Below are 18,262 nucleotides of genomic sequence, written 5' to 3' on the forward strand. Positions count from 1 at the left end.
GAAGGCGAAGGGAACAGAGGTCCCACAGTTAGTTCCGAAGGAAAACAGGATACAGATTCATATAGACAACGGGGCAAAGATAGGAACATGTTCAAAAACAATTACAAAAAATCAACAAATTGAGAAAAGAAACGTAAACCGATAGAAAGAAACGAAGATAGGCCGTCTTATCGAATTACAACATGCCCAACACCCATCAAAAACAAATAGGAGTAAAGAATTGTCACCTGAGAACTTAAACTGGGAGACTTTGCCAAGAATACAAAAGCAAAATACAGCGGAAACTGGAAATCTGAAGTAAACAGGTCTGACAAAAGATCATTTTCTTGAAACCTTCGTTCTACATCTTTATTTTCTTCATGCGCTGCCGGTTTTATTGAATATTGCCAACATTGCTGTCTTTATCAGCAGAGTTTATTCGGTTGAACTGTCAATTACTATAAGAAAATTTTTAAATACTTTTTCGTACCGGCGATAATTAAAATTAAAAAAAGTTTAAAACGCCTTCACCTCAAAGCCATTAAATAGTACAACGCTATCCTTAATGATCTTTAAATGAGTTATGTTTAAGTAATAGAATTTTATTGACACCAGAACCTACTTGGCATCTTAAACATAACATTATCAAATGAACAAATCTAACAAAAATACTTATACATAATTAAAGTGACGTATTTGACTGTAACTTTCAAATAAACATTAAGTACTTTGTAGGTATGTTTCACCTTCAATAACACAGAATCTATTTCAAACATGATTTTCTGCCGGGTTTGGAACATACCGCAAAATATAAATAGTAGGATGAACTAATACGACAAAGGTAAATAGATATCCTTAGAAAATTAAAGTCATAAATTCCTTCCCTTTATAAAAAATATAGATCGTAGTAATAAAAGAGCATAAATTCGGGATTGATGTTCCACTTGTCAATTAAACAAAGGCAAAAATTAGTATTTTCATGAAAGAAAGTGATTCACGCTAGTCAGTATCGCGCAAAGGTGGACTACATAAGCAAATCTTTTGCTGAGGTTGAAATGATGGACATTTCGTTTGCAAAGACAGCTTGGTGCTAAGTCATTTATCAGTTCTATATTACGTCATATTTTGATTCAAACCGTAGCATGATACAATACATTCTAATAACTAATCAAGTAATGCAAGAATATTTTCACTATGCAATCAATAATGAATTATGAATGTGTTATCTCATTTTTACAAACATCGTTAAATAAGCTTCCAGCGGCTAACAGCAAATTAAGATGGGAAGCTACATGTAATTATTTACTATAACAAATATTTAATACTCTTGTTACAATGTAAAAAAAACAACCATTTTAATAATTAATTTGCCGTGAAAAATGTACTCCCTTTGTTGGTCGACTTTTTTTATGAGACATGGCATTCACCAGCAACTAAAACAAAATGTGGGCTGAAACTTACTTTGGAATAACACGAATTTACATGGTGATTAATTTTAAGATGCATTTTTAAAATAAATAATCTATACGCTTATAATGTTGCTTTGCGAGGGAAATAGAACTAACAATGGGAACTTACCGGTTGAATGAACAATTCCATTTAAAATAACAATATTAGTTTGGTACAATTTGCAATTTATTGAAATATTTAAGTAATATCTCCTTCACATTAACAGTCTACCAAAAGCCTCAAGACGGTGGTCAGCCCGAGAATAATTCGTATGAGCAACTTCCAGGTAGTATTGCCAGGTCACGTCCATCCACCAATGAGTCAATGGGATTTTCATCCTCCCGCCTCTTCCGTCATTGCCGAGGGCGTGTCCATGGTGATTGACAGACAGAGCGTGTAAAATCCATTTCCCATGCTGTGCTTTGAAATGCAGAACCAAGCCACCTCTCCCGAGGAAAAGGGAAGCATTTTTACTCTATACATGCTCTTCTATAACTCCGAAGGTGAGATCAGTTATTGAGCAGCACTTATAAGCGGATCCCAAAGCAATCTGTACTTCAGGGGATTTGAATTCTATTTGAAACGCTGACATATTCAGCAGGAAGTTTTGAGGATCACTTGAGTAATAACTATCATGGGTAAGTAGTCTCTATATTTTATATTGCTGTCAACAGATGCACAGTCGATCAATAAAGCTAGCATTAGCAAGCACTAACTTATGTTTCCACCATTCATATTAATTGAAAAAGTATGCTTTAAGATCGAGCTAGTCACGCCTAGTTAGATGACTACGTGTTGGGATGTTTATCTTGTATTTAGGGAAGTTAGTCCGAGTTTTGCGGAAATGTTATTTTTGGATAATTTACATTTCATGGCCATCTATTGGAGAGTTGATGAGTTTGATGGAATTATGCAGATGTGTTTTGTCCTCTGAAAAAAAAGATACAATAATAGCCAAACGAGCCAATTAGCAAACACTGCAAACTGAAAGGAGAGCGGAGGGTAACTTTCAAACATAGTCGTTAAATATTCCCGGGGAGTTACCATTCCTCCTCTCAATATGACAGATAAATACATGCTGAGCAGAAATAAAAGCTCGTGTTTCAATTATATCCAAGTTTTGAATCCACGCTACATTTTTTGTTTTATTTACATCTAAACATTGGAGAAATGAAAACTTAAGTCTTAGGATATGAAAATAGAATGACATTTCGAAAAACAATCTCATGGTCGTGTAAATATTTCTTTGTAAAGAAACGACAGAAAATGAAGATTTATCAAACAAACGTCCATAAAGTCAATTCAAAGATAAACCTTTTGCCATTTAAGAGCTCTTTCGAATAAAAGCTCCGAGCGATTGAAAAAAAATTCCCGCAAACGGTCATGCAAAAGCTATCGAGTGCAGATGGCGATCTCAATTTCAACTGTTGTGTCTATTAGTGGTTGACTTCCACTCGGAAATGTCAGGAACTGCGTTAGTACCTAATGTACGACTTTGAGTTGAATGCAAGCTTTACACAGTGCAGGCCTACTCCACCGATACGCTCCATAAACGTAATAAAGTAGAGCTTGTCAAAAGTTGGTTAACAGAACAAAAATACATCCGCTGTCGAGTTAACGTGTTTCTGTAGTTAACTCTTTTTTTTCTGAATGCGCGTTTTTGTTCTATTCCATACCAGAACCAGCGTTTGGAGAAGTAAACCAGTTAGGAGGTGTATTTGTCAATGGCAGACCACTGCCAAATGCCATTAGACTGCGGATAGTCGAACTGGCCCAACTGGGGATTCGACCCTGCGATATCAGTAGACAGCTCAGAGTTTCACACGGTTGTGTCAGTAAAATTCTGGCTCGGTACAACGAGACCGGTTCCATATTGCCCGGTGCGATCGGAGGCAGCAAACCCAGGGTGACGACCCCCACAGTGGTCAAACACATTCGAGCTTACAAGCAGAGGGATCCAGGGATTTTTGCGTGGGAGATCCGAGACAGACTGTTGGCTGATGGAGTCTGCGATAAATACAACGTCCCTTCGGTGAGCTCCATCAGCAGAATCCTACGCAACAAGATCGGAAACTTGTCGCAGCAGAACAATTACGAATCGAGTAAAACTCCAGCGCACCCGTCTCCACAATCGGCTCTCCAGTACAATGCAATTTATTCTTATTCGAGTCCCATAACAACGGCCGGAGGTAAAATGCCAGCGTCGCCCGGTGTACCCGCAATCCCAGGACACGTGGGAATTCACAGGACCTGGCCTTCATCACACTCTGTCTCTGACATCCTGGGGATTAGAGCAATCATCGAGCAGCAAGGTAAGCGGCAGCAATCCAGCTATCAGTCGTCCAGTGCCAAAGGCCCAGCTAAAAGAATTACAGCATTAAACATTTTGTTTGTACTTTACCGTTAAATTTAGTTGTCCCCATGGATAATGCAGAAAAACCCCTCTGTTCAGTGAAAATTCAGCTTTTACTGTTTCATATTTTAGACTTACCCGTACGTTTTCTGCATTAAACTCACTAACCCACCTTTTCCTCCCATGTAATTAGAACCTAAGCACAAATTTGTAAATTTCAAGTCACCTCGTAACAGTTTATTAATTTCATTTCAGTAGCTGTTACAGTGACAGCCATCAAAACCAAGGCTTCACATTTAATTTCAATTCAGCAGTTTCAGAAGTACGCTTTTTATCAACATGTATTTAAACGCTTTCGTAAGAGGAGACGAAGATTTGTGAGCTCCATTCTACCCATTTACAGTGCTTCAATACATGTTAATTTCTAACGCATTCAGTTTTCGCAATCTAGTTAACAAAGCAAAGCCAGGCCGCTTCTCACAAGGAAATGTCCACTCCAGTTGTCAAACGACATAATTATTTCCTCTCTCAAGCATCGGCTGATTATAATGGTCTCCTAGTTATACCTTGCGTTTATAGTAGTTGGTCACCGATTTTGTTTACATTTTTCACGAAGGTTTGTGCAGTAGCATTCCTTCAGGCCACTGTTCTAGATTAATTGCGCAGCTAATAAGTCATTTGTAAAATATTATTATAGATTATTTTGCTGTTTCTGTGATACACACAAGTGTTTTTCGGATCAGTTCATTGGAGTCCCCTCTCTGTTGCACCTCCTAAATCACAATATCATTTCCACATTTCCACGAAACATATAACAAATCACTTGTTGGAAAGTTGCATCAAACAATGACATGGGTATCCGGGAATCGCCCAGGGGTTTATTTAAAACAGATTTAGTAGTTGTGTCGTTTTAACCCTATAATGTAAAGAGATGACAACTGCTTACATTTACGATAGTGCTACCTGGAAAATTATTATCGGCTTTAACTGCCAACATCAGTTTTCCTTTTTGAAACCATCACAATAACACATCTTGTTCTGGGACTAAGAGGAAATATATAATTAAAGCTCCAATTGCATTTCCTTCATAATGTATTGCTCCAGGCTACAACCAAATACATGAACATAAAGTGCATTTAAAATGAATCCTGTACTTATGATTTTGGGGAAATTTCGGTAAAAGAATTTAATGGCTTACTTTCACGGCAGAGAACCATGAAGAGAGACTTGATACGAGATCCACATAAAACGATATCAGTATCCCTAAATATCTGTCGAAATACTGAAAGCTCGTACAGAGACGTAGATTTGAAAACCATGTTTACAGAAATTCACAATCCAATAAAGTATGTGAAAATTTGTACAACATAATTTCCAAGGACGTAGATTATGAGTATGTTTCAGAAATAATGTTTCGAAATGCACTGTTGGGGAAGTAACGCATATCAGAAATAATATTCAAACTCTAATCGCGAAACAATTTGTGGAAATACATGATATTCAACTGTTGCCTCTCTGATTTATTAATTTGTGCCATAGTGGATATGATCCAGGCTGCTGAGAAATGCACACTGAACTCGACCAAATCCGATAAGTTTAAGCAGTACAAATGAGCGGAATGGTACCCCAGTAAACTTCATCTGGCCGTCTGCACCAAATTAAAACAAAATGCCAGAATGATAAAGGGATGAAAAGAGATGCAAATATGATGGCTGCTACAAGGATTCTGATTCAAGTCATGTCATATAAATATTTTTATTGTTAGGTGCTATTCCCATTAGTGACAGTTCTTCCTATCCAACTAAAGTGGAGGAGTGGAACAGTATAAACAGGAGCCACTTCCAGTCCTCAAACCAGGCTGCAGTGAATGGACTGGACAAGTCCCCATTGGAGCAGGAAGTCAAATATACTCAGGTAATTGTAGTGTGCCTTTCCTCTCAACTAGACAGATTACAGCGTTTACAGAACTCAGAACTACAAAAATAAATACGTTTGAACAATTATAACCTAGGTGTAATTAGTGTTTTAAATTCCAGTGACTTGTACATAGTAGGAACTTCTAATTAGTTTGTAACATCATGTAATATGTAGTAAACATTTTTTAATCAGAAGGAATGAAGGGGGAATATAAGGACAACATTTAGTTGGTGTTTAACATGGCATTAGATACGCCGCTGATAAATCGAAATAGTAATTAAGCCTGGCACAGATGGATGTGCCAAATCGCAGAACGAGAACAAAACATATAATAAACACCTTGAAGGGGCGGGGGAAGGGGGGGGGGTGGGGTGGCGATCCGAATCATTTCTGTATATAATCGATAATTTTATTGCTACACGTGGGATCATAGGTCATTTTCACGATACTGAAGAAATTAAGTAGCCACTGTAACAAAGTAAATCAGCAATAAACTCTTTAAATATGGGAAAACTGAATTTACCATTTACACAAATTTACAATGAATGTGTAGTCCGGTATAATTGGTATAAAACAAGAACTGGGCCTGGGAACGCAGAAGTGCAATTATACCAGATTCAATCACAAGCACAATTTGGTTTCCTCGTAATATCACTACTTTTTCTTAAAATATTCCTCAGAAAATATTAGCAAGTCTGCCATTTGGTGAAATTAATCGTCCAATACAGAATGAAGATCGACTGATAAAGTATAGATTTATACACAGCTGTTTAAAAAGTTTGGGTAGGCGAGAAGGGGTGGAGCAACGTGGTGAAATGTCAAAGAAGGATTAACTGCTCAGACATGCAGGTATATTCATGACTTTTAGTTTTATATTACAAGTATTCGCAAGAAATTTGGCGTAAGGTCCTTTTACGACTTGAAATGATTCTAGCCCACATCCTGATTGTTCAGTGCATTTCTTTTGCTCTACTGAAATAATCTAAATAATCTATTAACGTCATTGTCCAATCCCGTCCCCAAGAAAATGCCGACAATTAAAAAAATATGGCAGAAGAGATTCTAACAAAGGCAGTGGCACAACTGAGAAACAACAGAATGTATTTTATGGTGGAGGAAAGAACTATTGAAATGGTGACCCGTCCCAATATTTTCATTAAAAATTAAAATTGAAAGAGGTAGAAAGCTCGGCCCGCTACTTTTATCAGCTCGTCTGATTGTGTCCAGCAAGTTTAGCAGTGTCTAATGATAGGCAAAATCATTGATATTTATACATTGAAACTGATCACATTGGACGTATCTGCTATTAAAACGAAAGAGATCATGACGTATTTCAAATATATGTCGGGGTGAAAACCTGTATTTCAAATCGATGCGGTATGGCAGGTTTTGAAAAGTAAACATAACACTCTCTTTGGCTATCCACGCGGCTTGTATTATTCTGTAGTTGTATTATATTGGTGTCAATTGTATTTATGTAACAGCATATATCACACACAATCTTATACAAAGGGCAGCAAAACTATGTTTGGCTCCGCATTTTTGTTCAAGGACAGTGCCTGAGGAAACATTGTGAGAACAGTCATCACTGTGGTATTCGCCTGATCTTAAGCTGACCTGCACTTGGCTATTATTTTCATTGATATAATAATGTGTCAACTGTTATGATTCACCAAAAATCTCAAAAATTATTTTCACATCATCACAGAATCCAACACATTCATGACTTTTAATTTGGGGATCTTGTGATGAATATTTTAAATACTAACACAATTTAATCTATTTCCTATTGTAATTAGATTATTATTTCCCACATTTTAGCAGTTACTTAATCTTCGAATATTCACATATATTTAACATCTTGAAATGTCATTTTTCATAAATCAATCGAGATTGTGAATTGTACATTGGTTTCACTTAAAATATTACATCCATTTTTGTATTGGTAGCATTACCTAATACTTCCAAATGACTATAAAGTGGATACTTCTATACTGTTAAGAAATACAGTAATATATAAAATAAATAGGCACCGTTGGTTCAGATTTGTCATTCATGCAAAATTTTACATCAACGTGGCTTAAGTTATAAACATACTTCATTTAATATTTCATGACATAGTCTTGTAGTGCTTGTGTTACATACTGCTAACAACAATAACATAATACAAAGTAATTATAGTTGGCTTATTTTCTCTTTATTTTTAAATCTTCCAGGGTCCTAATGGTCTGCCTACAGTTAGCAGCTTTGTCTCTGTTCCAAGTATGGCTCCTTATCCTCCACCTGCACAAGTATCTCCCTATATGACATACAGTGCAGCTGCCTCCAGTTACATGGCAACCCACGGCTGGCAACACGCAGGTGGCAGCACACTACCAACTCATAGTTGTGACCTTCCCACACCACTGCCATTCAAAAGTATTCAAGCAACCAGAGAAGGTAGCCACTCCATTATAGCTTCCGCATTGTAGTAGTTAATTACAATACAAAGCAGTTTAATGCCAACATAGCATTAAATAAAGTACTTTGGTCCAGGCAGGCTGAGATGCATATTTTATGGAAATTCAAAAACTTTGACTTTTTTTGTTCAGATCACTTTGAAACTCCACGAAATACTAGCTCCACCCCCTCATTTTATCACTGGAACACAGTCTTCTGCAGGACACAGATATTAACACAATTGGCATTTAAAGAACATGAATGTCAGGACTGAAGCCCAAATTGAGTACAAGGAAAACTTATTATATCACTATATGCCTGAGACAATGATTCGAATCTTGAAAAGTGAGCATTTTTATTTGAGTAAGGAAACACAGTGTTCCACTTTACCTTCTCTTAAACCACAATATTAACGTTCATTCACAGAATAGCATCACCTCTAGTTACAAACTAGATATGGGTTGGACAATCCCAAATTTATGCATAGCAAGGAAATGTGGTGGCAAGTGTCATGTAAGTGTCATGTTAAGGGAAGGTGGCAATATTATTGAAAATGTATGGAAATTGTAATAATAGATTAAATGTAAAATTTCAGAGCAGCAGATTTTTAAAACATCATGCTGTTATAGATACAAATACAATTGACTAACTAATTTAAACTTGTCACAAGTATCCCAGGTCATTTAAAATATTTAATTTGTTGATCCAGGCTCCATTCGAAGGCTTTTTTAAAAAAAAATCTTATCTTAAATACTTTGCAAAAAATATGCAGATTATTGGAAAAATATCCAATGTATCTATTATTCATTCAGATTATTTTATGAGAACAATTCTATAAAGTGCTGTGTTGTTTCTGATATTTGGAGGAAAACAATGTCAAGAATTATGAAGAAAATTTTCATGGACTTTTGCACCACTACTTATACTTCAATTGAAAATCTGATCCCAGGTGGTGTATGCTTTGCAAAACTAAAAATAAATACATATGTGTTTATGTAGATAGCATTACCTTCTGTTAATGAAATAAGATCTAAGTAATTGGACCTAGAGAACGAGGCAAAGCATTGTAATTTAATTAATTAGTAAGGCAAGAATTGATTGTAGGGAGAATTAATTATGGAATAGAGATATTCTTCTTTGTAAATACAAATAAAATGGCAAAATTTATTTTTGTACTATTGTGTAAGACTCTTCTCCCTGACTGTTACTGTTGGGTTTCTGGAAAACATATTCATCAATGGCAGAATGCCCATACACTTGAAAAACTGGACTTTATTTTATTATTTTATGCACTTACAGTAGAAGGTTCAGCATGTTTTACGAAGGACATTTTCTTTCTTCAGCAGAGGACACAAAGTCAAACAGCCCTCCAAGTAAATCTACAGGATCCTATGCAGGCTCACAGGGTCAAACACAGCTAGGGTATAAAGTTAGCTATTTGAAGACCTGAACAAATGTCTTTAAGAAGTTGATCAGAAGGTTCAAGCTTCACGTGAAAGCTTTAAATGGACTCAAATCGTGGACTTGTAGTGTAACCACTGTGAAAAGCAACTTCTGCTCTAGATGATGGCTTTAGCATTGACCCTACAATTCAGGTGAAAAGTTAACATATTTTCATGATAATTTCAAGAAAGTTTCTATTTGAAATGAATGTACATCAGCTTGCTGTGAAGTTTACATCTATGTAAATAATCGTTCTTTTTTGTGAGGATAATGGTGGTGGTAAAAAGAATGCTTATAAATTGTATTTAATTATAATTATTACTTCATCTATGAAATGTCAGTAAATTAGGTCGTAACTGCTAATTGGGCACCAAAACAAATCTGCAATCCTCACAAAGCATAAATAATCTGTCATCAATTTATGTTGAAACCTAAACTTTTTTTGAAGTATGCTAATTCTCATGTTTCTGTAATGAAATAGGTTCAGCTATTTTGTCAGTTCTCATCAAAACGTTCTATAAAATCTGTTCCTTAATAAAGTTCAAGATGGATGTAAAAAAATTAAAAAGGGTGTAAATCATTAGGCTTTACCTGTATATATTTGTAAGAATGCCTTTTATTTTTATATCATATCTAAATTAAAAATGTGAATTACAAAGTATGTGTTTTATTCAGAGATGTAAAAATTATTGTACTTTTCAGTTAATCATGTTAGATTAATTTATTGACATGAAAAAGTACTTTTCAATGATATAATATTGTTTGCTTTGAATACGGATTCTGATGAATGTCCTTTAAAAATCATTTTCTGCATGTTTACTAAAATTTGTTGAGGGCTGTAACATGATGTTTCATAAGAAAATACAAATGTTTCAGCAATATCCTGTTCTGTTTGAATCAGAAGTTTTCCTGAAGCCACGCAAATGAATATTCATAAACCAAGAGCATAACTGCACCTCCTGGAGATAGAGAGGAATTAAAAAACCAATTAATTTAATTTAGTGAAGGACTTTAAAAGTTCAACGATACAAGCCATCATAGATCTTTATTGCAAAATTTCTGAACAGATTGTATATAAACAATATGACTGGGATTACCTGGTCCTAGGCGCATGATCTTAGGCAGCAAGCCTTTGTACAATGCGAAGAATCTATTGAATGGAAAATCCATAATTTTGTTAATCTAGCTAACAAAATATTCCAATGGTCAGTGAGAAATTGTTATGTGAGTGAATATATCCTTCAGCTCATCTTTCCCCCACTTTGAACAATAGGTTGTGTTAGCACTTTGCATTTAGTTCTGTTTTTAATATGCTCTGTAAAATGAGGATATTCTCTAAATATGTAAATGATAGAATGTAACTGAAAGCATGATGTTGAAAGTTATAATTTAACATATTTTTAAAATTTCCTTTTACATAATTCCTATCCAATTTTACATTTCAATAGCTGAACTATGTACCAGGATTTTCACACATTAAATATATTTCTGGAAAATGTGAGTAATTTGATCTGAAAATAATTATATATATTCTAGTAATTTAGTGTGGATTTTTATAAATTCATTTACTTTCTTCAGCCAAGGAACAATGAAATTACATATATGTAATGGAGCACATTACATATATAATTCAAGGATGTGGATCCTGGGAATTTTCACTAGTGTCTCCATTAAGCTCATGGGGTTAAGGGAAGGCCCTTAATTTGCATGCTAAAGATGAGAGCTGACACCTTATGACGGATCTCATGCACTTGTTCACCAAGTAGGCCAGAAAATTTAATCAAACAGTGTCTTCTCTAGGTGAAGGAGGGGTGTTATGACCCATCCTAAATTAATAATTTTTCACCTCTTCACTACTTTGTAGGTGAGCATATTTTATAGTTAAAAAAAAAAGTTGAATGTAGACCAAGTTTCTGGTGGATTTCAGCCAAAGTTATGGAGGGGATTTCCTAGGCCACTCTTTTAACTGGTTAGCAATTGCATGAAAACTTACTGAGAGTGACAATGTTAAGATTATTCAACTTTAAACTAAAAGGAACTCTTACCCTTCCTCCCTATACATAGTTCTGATGGTGTTAATACAGGTTTTGTATTTTATCACTCCTGGTTTAGGCTGTGGTCCTTGGATTCTGCTCTTTGTGACATCGAAAGGTATGTTAACACAAGAAGCAATCGTTCCTGCCAATAATCCTATTCCAAATTTCCTCAAGAACTCCATTGCTGGGTCCTAAAAGAAAACATAAACATAAAATTGTTTAAAGGGAGAGAAAAGAATTACAATTAATCAAAAATCTACATGGCACTCTGTTTTGTTATTCTACCTAAACACATTAAGATTTCCCATACTCAAGCTGACTTTCTTGACAATCATATTGCCTGTGTTTTTACACATGTTCTAAATTGCTGAAACACACATTTCCTCACACAGGATTTATAAACAAAGTTTCTAAAAAAGACTGGCTAGGCATATGGGGATGATTTGTATAATTAGGCCTTACAATATACTTAGTAATACTGTATCAAAACATAAGAAATCCAAGCAACTATATTAGCTAATTGACCAGAATACTTTACAAATGACAGCAACTTCCACCATGAAATCTATGAAAATACTGATTTGTATATGAGATCTCCATATGTTAAAAAAAATTTGATCCCAGTGTCCTGTGTTTTTGTTCTCTTTCCTGCATGCTTTTCTCTTCAGATTTGCTTTCATGTTTAAGTTATCCAAGTCTATCAAGAAGTTGAAGTTTCCTGTTATTAACAATCCACATTAGTTCAATTACAGCAGTGACTGAAGTCTCTTGTATTTTTGGAAACCAGCAGCAACTAATTTAATTGACCTAAAGGATTTTTACAGTACACTGCTACCCCAAAATACTGCTGGGTTCAGACTTTTGCTGTATGCAGTGGTATATTTGCCCTCTTGTAGGCAGTTCAACATTGCTTTATGTTGATATAATACAATTACCACTTTATTATGGTTAGTGTTAACTATTATTTATATAGGCTTGTCATCTACCACATTTATATGGACAATTAGATATAATGGCGTGTAATAATTTACTCTTGCAAATAGTCACATTTCAATGTAATGTTAGTAATGGCAACTTCTTGGAAGATTACAAAACTAAATGATTGATACAGAAAAGCTATGACAGATGGACAAATGACACATTCCTCCTGAAGGCCAGTTTAATTGGGACATTGTAACAGATGTAATGCCTTAGTTTGAATAAAATATTTGCAAGAGGAAGTGAGTTCGACTAGAGTGAAAGGAACATGAAAATAGATTGCTCATTTCCATGCTAACAATAACAAGTTTCTGATTTATTTTTCATTATCTAATATTGGTTAGGGATTTGGATCAAATAGTTACCTCATTTACAGGAATAATACTTTTCACATTGAAGTAAAATCCAAAATAGATCATGTTAAAAACACCATGACGACCCAATGTTGCTGTCAGTCCCTTGTTCAGGCCCCTGAGTCCAAAACCCTGAGATCGAATTATTTCACGTGCATAAGCAAATGTGGATGGTTGCTGTATTGAAACAAAATGTGAAGTTACTTTAAGGTAAAATAAACAGTACAAAATAAAACAGTCTTTTTTTTACCATTACGTGGCAGAACTGATGCAGATTGTGGTCCAAATTTAAGATGCAGGTTTTTTAATCTGAGAAAATCTCCTGCTGTGTGGCTCATTGTGCCAACTGGAGATGAGAAATAAATCAGGGCCTGAGATCAGAGGGTTGAAATTGGAATTTTCAGGACTGTTCTATGTAGGAGGAACTGAGTATAGCTGGGGTCTGAAGGAGCAATAATAGGCTGCTGAGCAATTAGGGAGGGGACCAGATTCAGTGGAAGCAGAGGCCAAGCTAAATGCCAAGTAAAGGAAGGAAAGGGATTAGGAGACTAACGTAGCAATTCAATAACAATTTAATTGCCTAGTGTGAACAATATTAGTGGCTTATTGTAATCCTAACCACACGATAGATACAAGATTTCCATTCATTTTAACTGTATAAACACCAAGTTACACTGTAGAACATTAGAACACATCGGTTTGAAGGTCATCTTTTCTGTTAAATGAGTACAATAATTCATTCTTTTATACTAAACATGTCAATGCCCCAAATAAAGCAACAGGGAGTCAATTTGAGTATATTAAGTATTATGTCGGGATTCCACATAGAATAGCAGAAAAATGATTGCAAGTTCTAGGAACTTCCACAGAAATTATCTTGATCATCATAATAAAATCAAGTTGTGGCGTCAGCTATTTACATCAATTTTACAGGACTTTGCCAATCTTCTATTTCAATTAGAGTGGGAGATCAGGTAAACTATACATGTTCCAACCTTTTTGTTTACCAAGAAGAAATTTAAAGGGTTAAATTTCCTGCTCTCAGTTCACCTGAGTTGAAGGCAGGATCTACTTTAAGTGTGTTCCATCTGCAATAACTGGGACCACCTGCATTTTTGAGTTCAGATGAGCTACTCTAAATATGGGCCAGACAGTCATACTCTGACAGGGCATTGCACTTAGAAATTGAGATGGAATTACATCTGCTGCAGCAAGCCTTAGAGGCGTGCAGCAGCAGGAATAGCCACTGCCTTCAGTACCTTCTGGCAGTTATCCAAAAACAACAGTCAGAAAGCTCCAGTCTGAAGATACACACAAAGCAGTAAGAAAAGATTTTTCTTCTACTTTTGTACCTTCTTTGCCTTTCTACCCATACCATTCAGTTTGAATGTGAAAGTGGGTGAGAATCACAAGCTACCATTAATGTCTTTATTTTCAGCCCTTTTAGTCAACTTGAAGGAAGGTGAGACGGAAAGGCCATTGCAATTTCATCCTACATCTGTTCCATGGGCTCTTTGCTTGTGTCTGTTGTAGGTAGAGTTACAAGGCTTCTCTTTTTGATGTAGTTGTAGAAATCCTGGGTCAACGTAAAAGCATCAGAGACCAATGCTCATGAGTCCTTTTCGAAGTAACAATTAAGCATTCACCAGGAATATTAGAAGGAAATAGTGCAATTAAATAAGTAACATAGATTCCTTGATAACTTTGTGATCAAACAAGCAACATGAAATGATACTGAACAGCACGGTCCCAGGTTCAAGCTAAACTAATTTAATAGAATCCCTTCAGTGTGGAAACAGGCCCTTTGAGTCAACACTGACCATCCAAAGAGCTTCCCACCTGATCCATCCCCCATCTTAAAACCCTGCATTTCCCATAGCTAATCTGCCTAGCTTGCACATCCCCAGACACTATGGACAATTTAGCAGGGCCAATCTACATAACCTGTACATCTTTGGACTGTGGAAGGAGATTGAATAGCAGAACTATGATTACAAGTCCTGAGAATTTTCACAGAAATTCTCCTGATCATTATAAATAAAATCCAATTGTGACATCAGCCTTTTACATCAATTTTACAGGACTTCACCAACCTTCTTTTTAAATTAGAGTAGGAGATCAGGAAACCCACACAGACAGTTGCCTGAGGGTAGAATTGAACCTGGGTCCCCAACACTGTGAGGCAGTGGTGCTAACCACTGAGCCATCCTGCTACCCAAATTTAGATATTTTAAGTTGGGACTCAGAAATTCTGTCTCTCCAGGCTTAGAAGCAAAACATCAATGGGTTTTCTAATCTTAATTCATTTACTTTTCCTAATTTCTGCGCATGTGGATGTTGGATTGGGCTCAACTGTGCCGCCCACTATGTTTATGCACATATTCATATTTAGACAATGTAAAAAGATTATCAGATTTACCAGTGCTCAACCAATTCAATAAACAGTGTAATTTTATAAATGCACTAATGACATTTATTGTAACGGCTGGGGATGGTAAAATACAGATTGAAAAACTATTGACTCTTCCGGAAAAATCTATGGAGTCCGTTGGATTCCAACAGGCAACTGAACAAGGCAACATTCCAGGAGATTATGGTTGTCCAAGGTGTATTATAAATCAATGGTAAGGGAAACAAGTGGGAAAAACATACTTGACCTCATGCTTAACAATATGCTGGCTGCAGATGCACCTGTACATGACAGTATCAGAAAGAGTAACCCACTTTGAGGTGACAAAGTCCTGCTATCACATTGACAATACTGGGGCAGCATGGTGGCTCAGTGGTTAGCACTACTGCCTCATGGCACCAGGGACGCAGGTGCAATTCCACTCTTGGGTGACTGTCTGCAGGCTTCCTCTGGATACTCTGGTTCCCTCCCCTGGTTCAAAGAGATGCAGGTTAGGTGGATTGGCTGTCCAGAGATGTACACCCCAGGTTGATTGGCCACAGGAAATGTAGGGTTACAGAGATAAGGTTGGGGGCTACTCTTCAGAGGGTTAGTGTGGACTTGATAGGCTGAATGGCCTGTTGCCACACCATAGGAAGTCTACTCTATCGTTCTGATACCCTCTACTATGTTGTATGGCATTACCACTGTGATAAATGAGACAAACTTTGAGCAGATTTAGCAGCTCAAAACTGGACATCCATGAAGCACTGTGAGTAATCAACAGCAGTCAGACTTGTATTCCAGCACAATCTGTAATCTCATGGCATGCATATTCCCCCCACTCAACCCTTATCATCAAGCCAGGGTCCCAATGGAGGGTGAAGGATGGCATGCCAGGAGCAGCACCAGGCATACCTAAAATTGAGGTGTCAACCTGGTGAAGCCACCAAACAGGACTACTTCCATGGCAATACTATAAGCAGTAAGTGATTGACAGAGCTAAGTGATCCCACAACCAATGGATCACATCTAAGATCAGCAGTCGTAAATTGTGGTGGACAATTGAACAACTTGCTGGAGGAGGTGGCTCCATGAATATCCCATCCTCAACGATGGGAGAGCCTAACACTTAAATGCAAATCCAACCCAGCTAATTCCCGCCCCATCAGTCTGCTCTCTATGATGAAGGTGTTACCAAGCAGCACCTGCTCAGTGATGCCCAGTTTGGGTTCCGCCAGGGCCATTCAGCTCCTGACCTCATTACAGCCTTGCTTCAAACTTGGACAGAGGAGCTGAATTCCAGAAATGAGGTGAGAGTGACAGCTCTTGACATAAACGCCGCATTTGACCGAGAGTGTCATCAAGGAGCCCTCGCAAAACTGGAATCAATAGGTGTCAGGGGCTAAACTCTCCACTGGTTGGAGTCATACCTGACACATAGGTAGATGGTTGTGATTGTTGGAGGTCAGTCATCTCAACTCCAGGACATTTCCACAGGAGTTCCTCAAGGTAATGTCCTCAGCCCAATCATCTTCAGCTGCTTCATCAATGACATCCCTCCATCATAAAGTCAGAAATGGGATATTTGCCAATGATTTCACAATGTTCAGCAACTCCTCCAATTCTGAAGCAACCCATGTTCAAATGCAACACAGTTTGCACAATATCCAGGCTTGGGCTGAAAAGTGGTAAGTAAGATTTGCATCGCACAAATGTCAGGCAATGGCCATCTCCAGTAAGAGACAATTTAATCACCATCCCAGTGTTAGCAGCACTGAACGCCCCACTATCAAGATCCATGGGGTTACCATTGACCAGAAACTCGACTGGACTCACCACATAAACAGCATGGCTGCAAAAGCAAGTCAGAGGCTAGGAATACTGTGGCAAGTAATTCACCTCCTAACTCCCCAAAACCTATCCACCATCTACAAAACACAAGTCACGAATGTGACAGAATAATGCCCACTTGTCTGGATGAGTGCAGCCCCAACAACACTCAAGATGCTTGACACTATCCAGGACAAAGCAACTCGCTTTCTTGTCACTGCATCCACAAGCATCCACTCCCTCCACCACCGAAGCTCAGTAGCAGCAGTAAGTGCTACCTACCAAGATGCACTACGGAATTTCACTAAAGATCCATAGACAGTACCTTTCAAACCCACGACCACTTCCATCTATAAGGGCAAAGGCAGCAGATACATGAGAACACCACCACCAGCAAGTTCCCTTCGAAGTCACTCATCATCTTGATTTGGAATTATATTGTTGTCCATCCTGTCACTGGATCAAAGCCCTGAAATTCCATTGCATTGTGGGTCTACCTACAGCATGTGGACTGCAGCAATTCAAGAAGGCAGCTCACCACCATCTACTCAAAGGCGACTAGGGATGGGCAACAAATGATGGCCCACTAATGATACCCACATCCCACGAGTGAATAAAACAAAAATTAATTAATGTCCCCTGGATAAAAGCACCCCATCCTAGTGAAAAATCAATGCTTCCACGTTTTATCACTGGTAAATTGTTAAGTGCTGGAAAGCTGCATACTTGATGTCTCATGTCGTGGATTACCAGCTCTGCTATGGATGACTAATCTTTCATCATCAGCCATGTCATTTTGGAGTCTCCTCAATTCCAAAGACAGCCCACTTGCTCCTTTCACAATAGATAATCACTAGTAACTTGTTAAGTAACTGACTACTTTTCAGTGCTTTCTGGCTACAGATGTGGTGCCAGAAGACTGGAAGACATAGAACATAGAACATAGAACAGTACAGAACATAAAACACAGAACATAGAACAGTACAGCATAGTACAGGCCCTTCAGCCCATGATGTTGTGACGAACTTTTACCCTAATCCTAAGGTCTATCTAACCTCCACCCCTACCCTATACTATCATCCATATGCCTATC

At 37.2% G+C, this 18,262-nt stretch overlaps 2 protein-coding genes across 4 annotated transcripts in view; one reads left to right on the plus strand and one right to left on the minus strand.

The window, feature by feature from the left end:
• Positions 1-1,839: 1,839 nt before the first annotated feature.
• pax9 (paired box 9) lies at positions 1,840-10,005 on the plus strand. Of its 2 annotated transcripts, XM_048600131.1 has the most exons (5): positions 1,840-2,066; positions 3,108-3,740; positions 5,547-5,695; positions 7,915-8,137; positions 9,481-10,005. In XM_048600131.1, exons 1-5 carry the CDS (start codon positions 2,063-2,065, stop codon positions 9,585-9,587), a joined length of 1,116 nt encoding a protein of 371 aa, XP_048456088.1. In that variant the 5' UTR covers positions 1,840-2,062; the 3' UTR covers positions 9,588-10,005. The 2 variants fall into 2 exon arrangements, with proteins under 2 accessions (XP_048456088.1, XP_020366284.1); XM_020510695.2 differs by lacking the exon at positions 9,481-10,005 and having other exon boundaries at positions 7,915-8,169.
• A 281-nt stretch (positions 10,006-10,286) lies between these two features.
• slc25a21 (solute carrier family 25 member 21) overlaps positions 10,287-18,262 on the minus strand; it is a 131,865-nt gene continuing 123,889 nt past the window's right edge. For both annotated transcript variants that reach the window (XM_020510713.2, XM_048600248.1), the window contains 4 exons: positions 12,960-13,124; positions 11,626-11,807; positions 10,678-10,730; positions 10,287-10,539 (listed from right to left, as the gene is read on the minus strand). In XM_020510713.2, coding sequence (XP_020366302.1) covers positions 10,478-10,539; positions 10,678-10,730; positions 11,626-11,807; positions 12,960-13,124 — 462 coding nt within the window. In that variant the 3' untranslated portion in view covers positions 10,287-10,477. The remainder of the gene's footprint in view (positions 10,540-10,677; positions 10,731-11,625; positions 11,808-12,959; positions 13,125-18,262) is intronic.

This window comes from Rhincodon typus, chromosome 8, assembly GCF_021869965.1.
Source record: "Rhincodon typus isolate 14 chromosome 8, sRhiTyp1.1, whole genome shotgun sequence".
Classification (NCBI taxonomy): Eukaryota; Metazoa; Chordata; class Chondrichthyes; order Orectolobiformes; family Rhincodontidae; genus Rhincodon; species Rhincodon typus.

Excerpts from the sequence above, each read along its gene's own strand:
- pax9 (XM_048600131.1), top strand. Across the intron at positions 3,741-5,546 it reads AGCAATCATCGAGCAGCAAG|GTGCTATTCCCATTAGTGAC; the intron begins GTAAGCGGCAGC and ends TTTTATTGTTAG. Across the intron at positions 8,138-9,480 it reads TATTCAAGCAACCAGAGAAG|CAGAGGACACAAAGTCAAAC; the intron begins GTAGCCACTCCA and ends TTCTTTCTTCAG.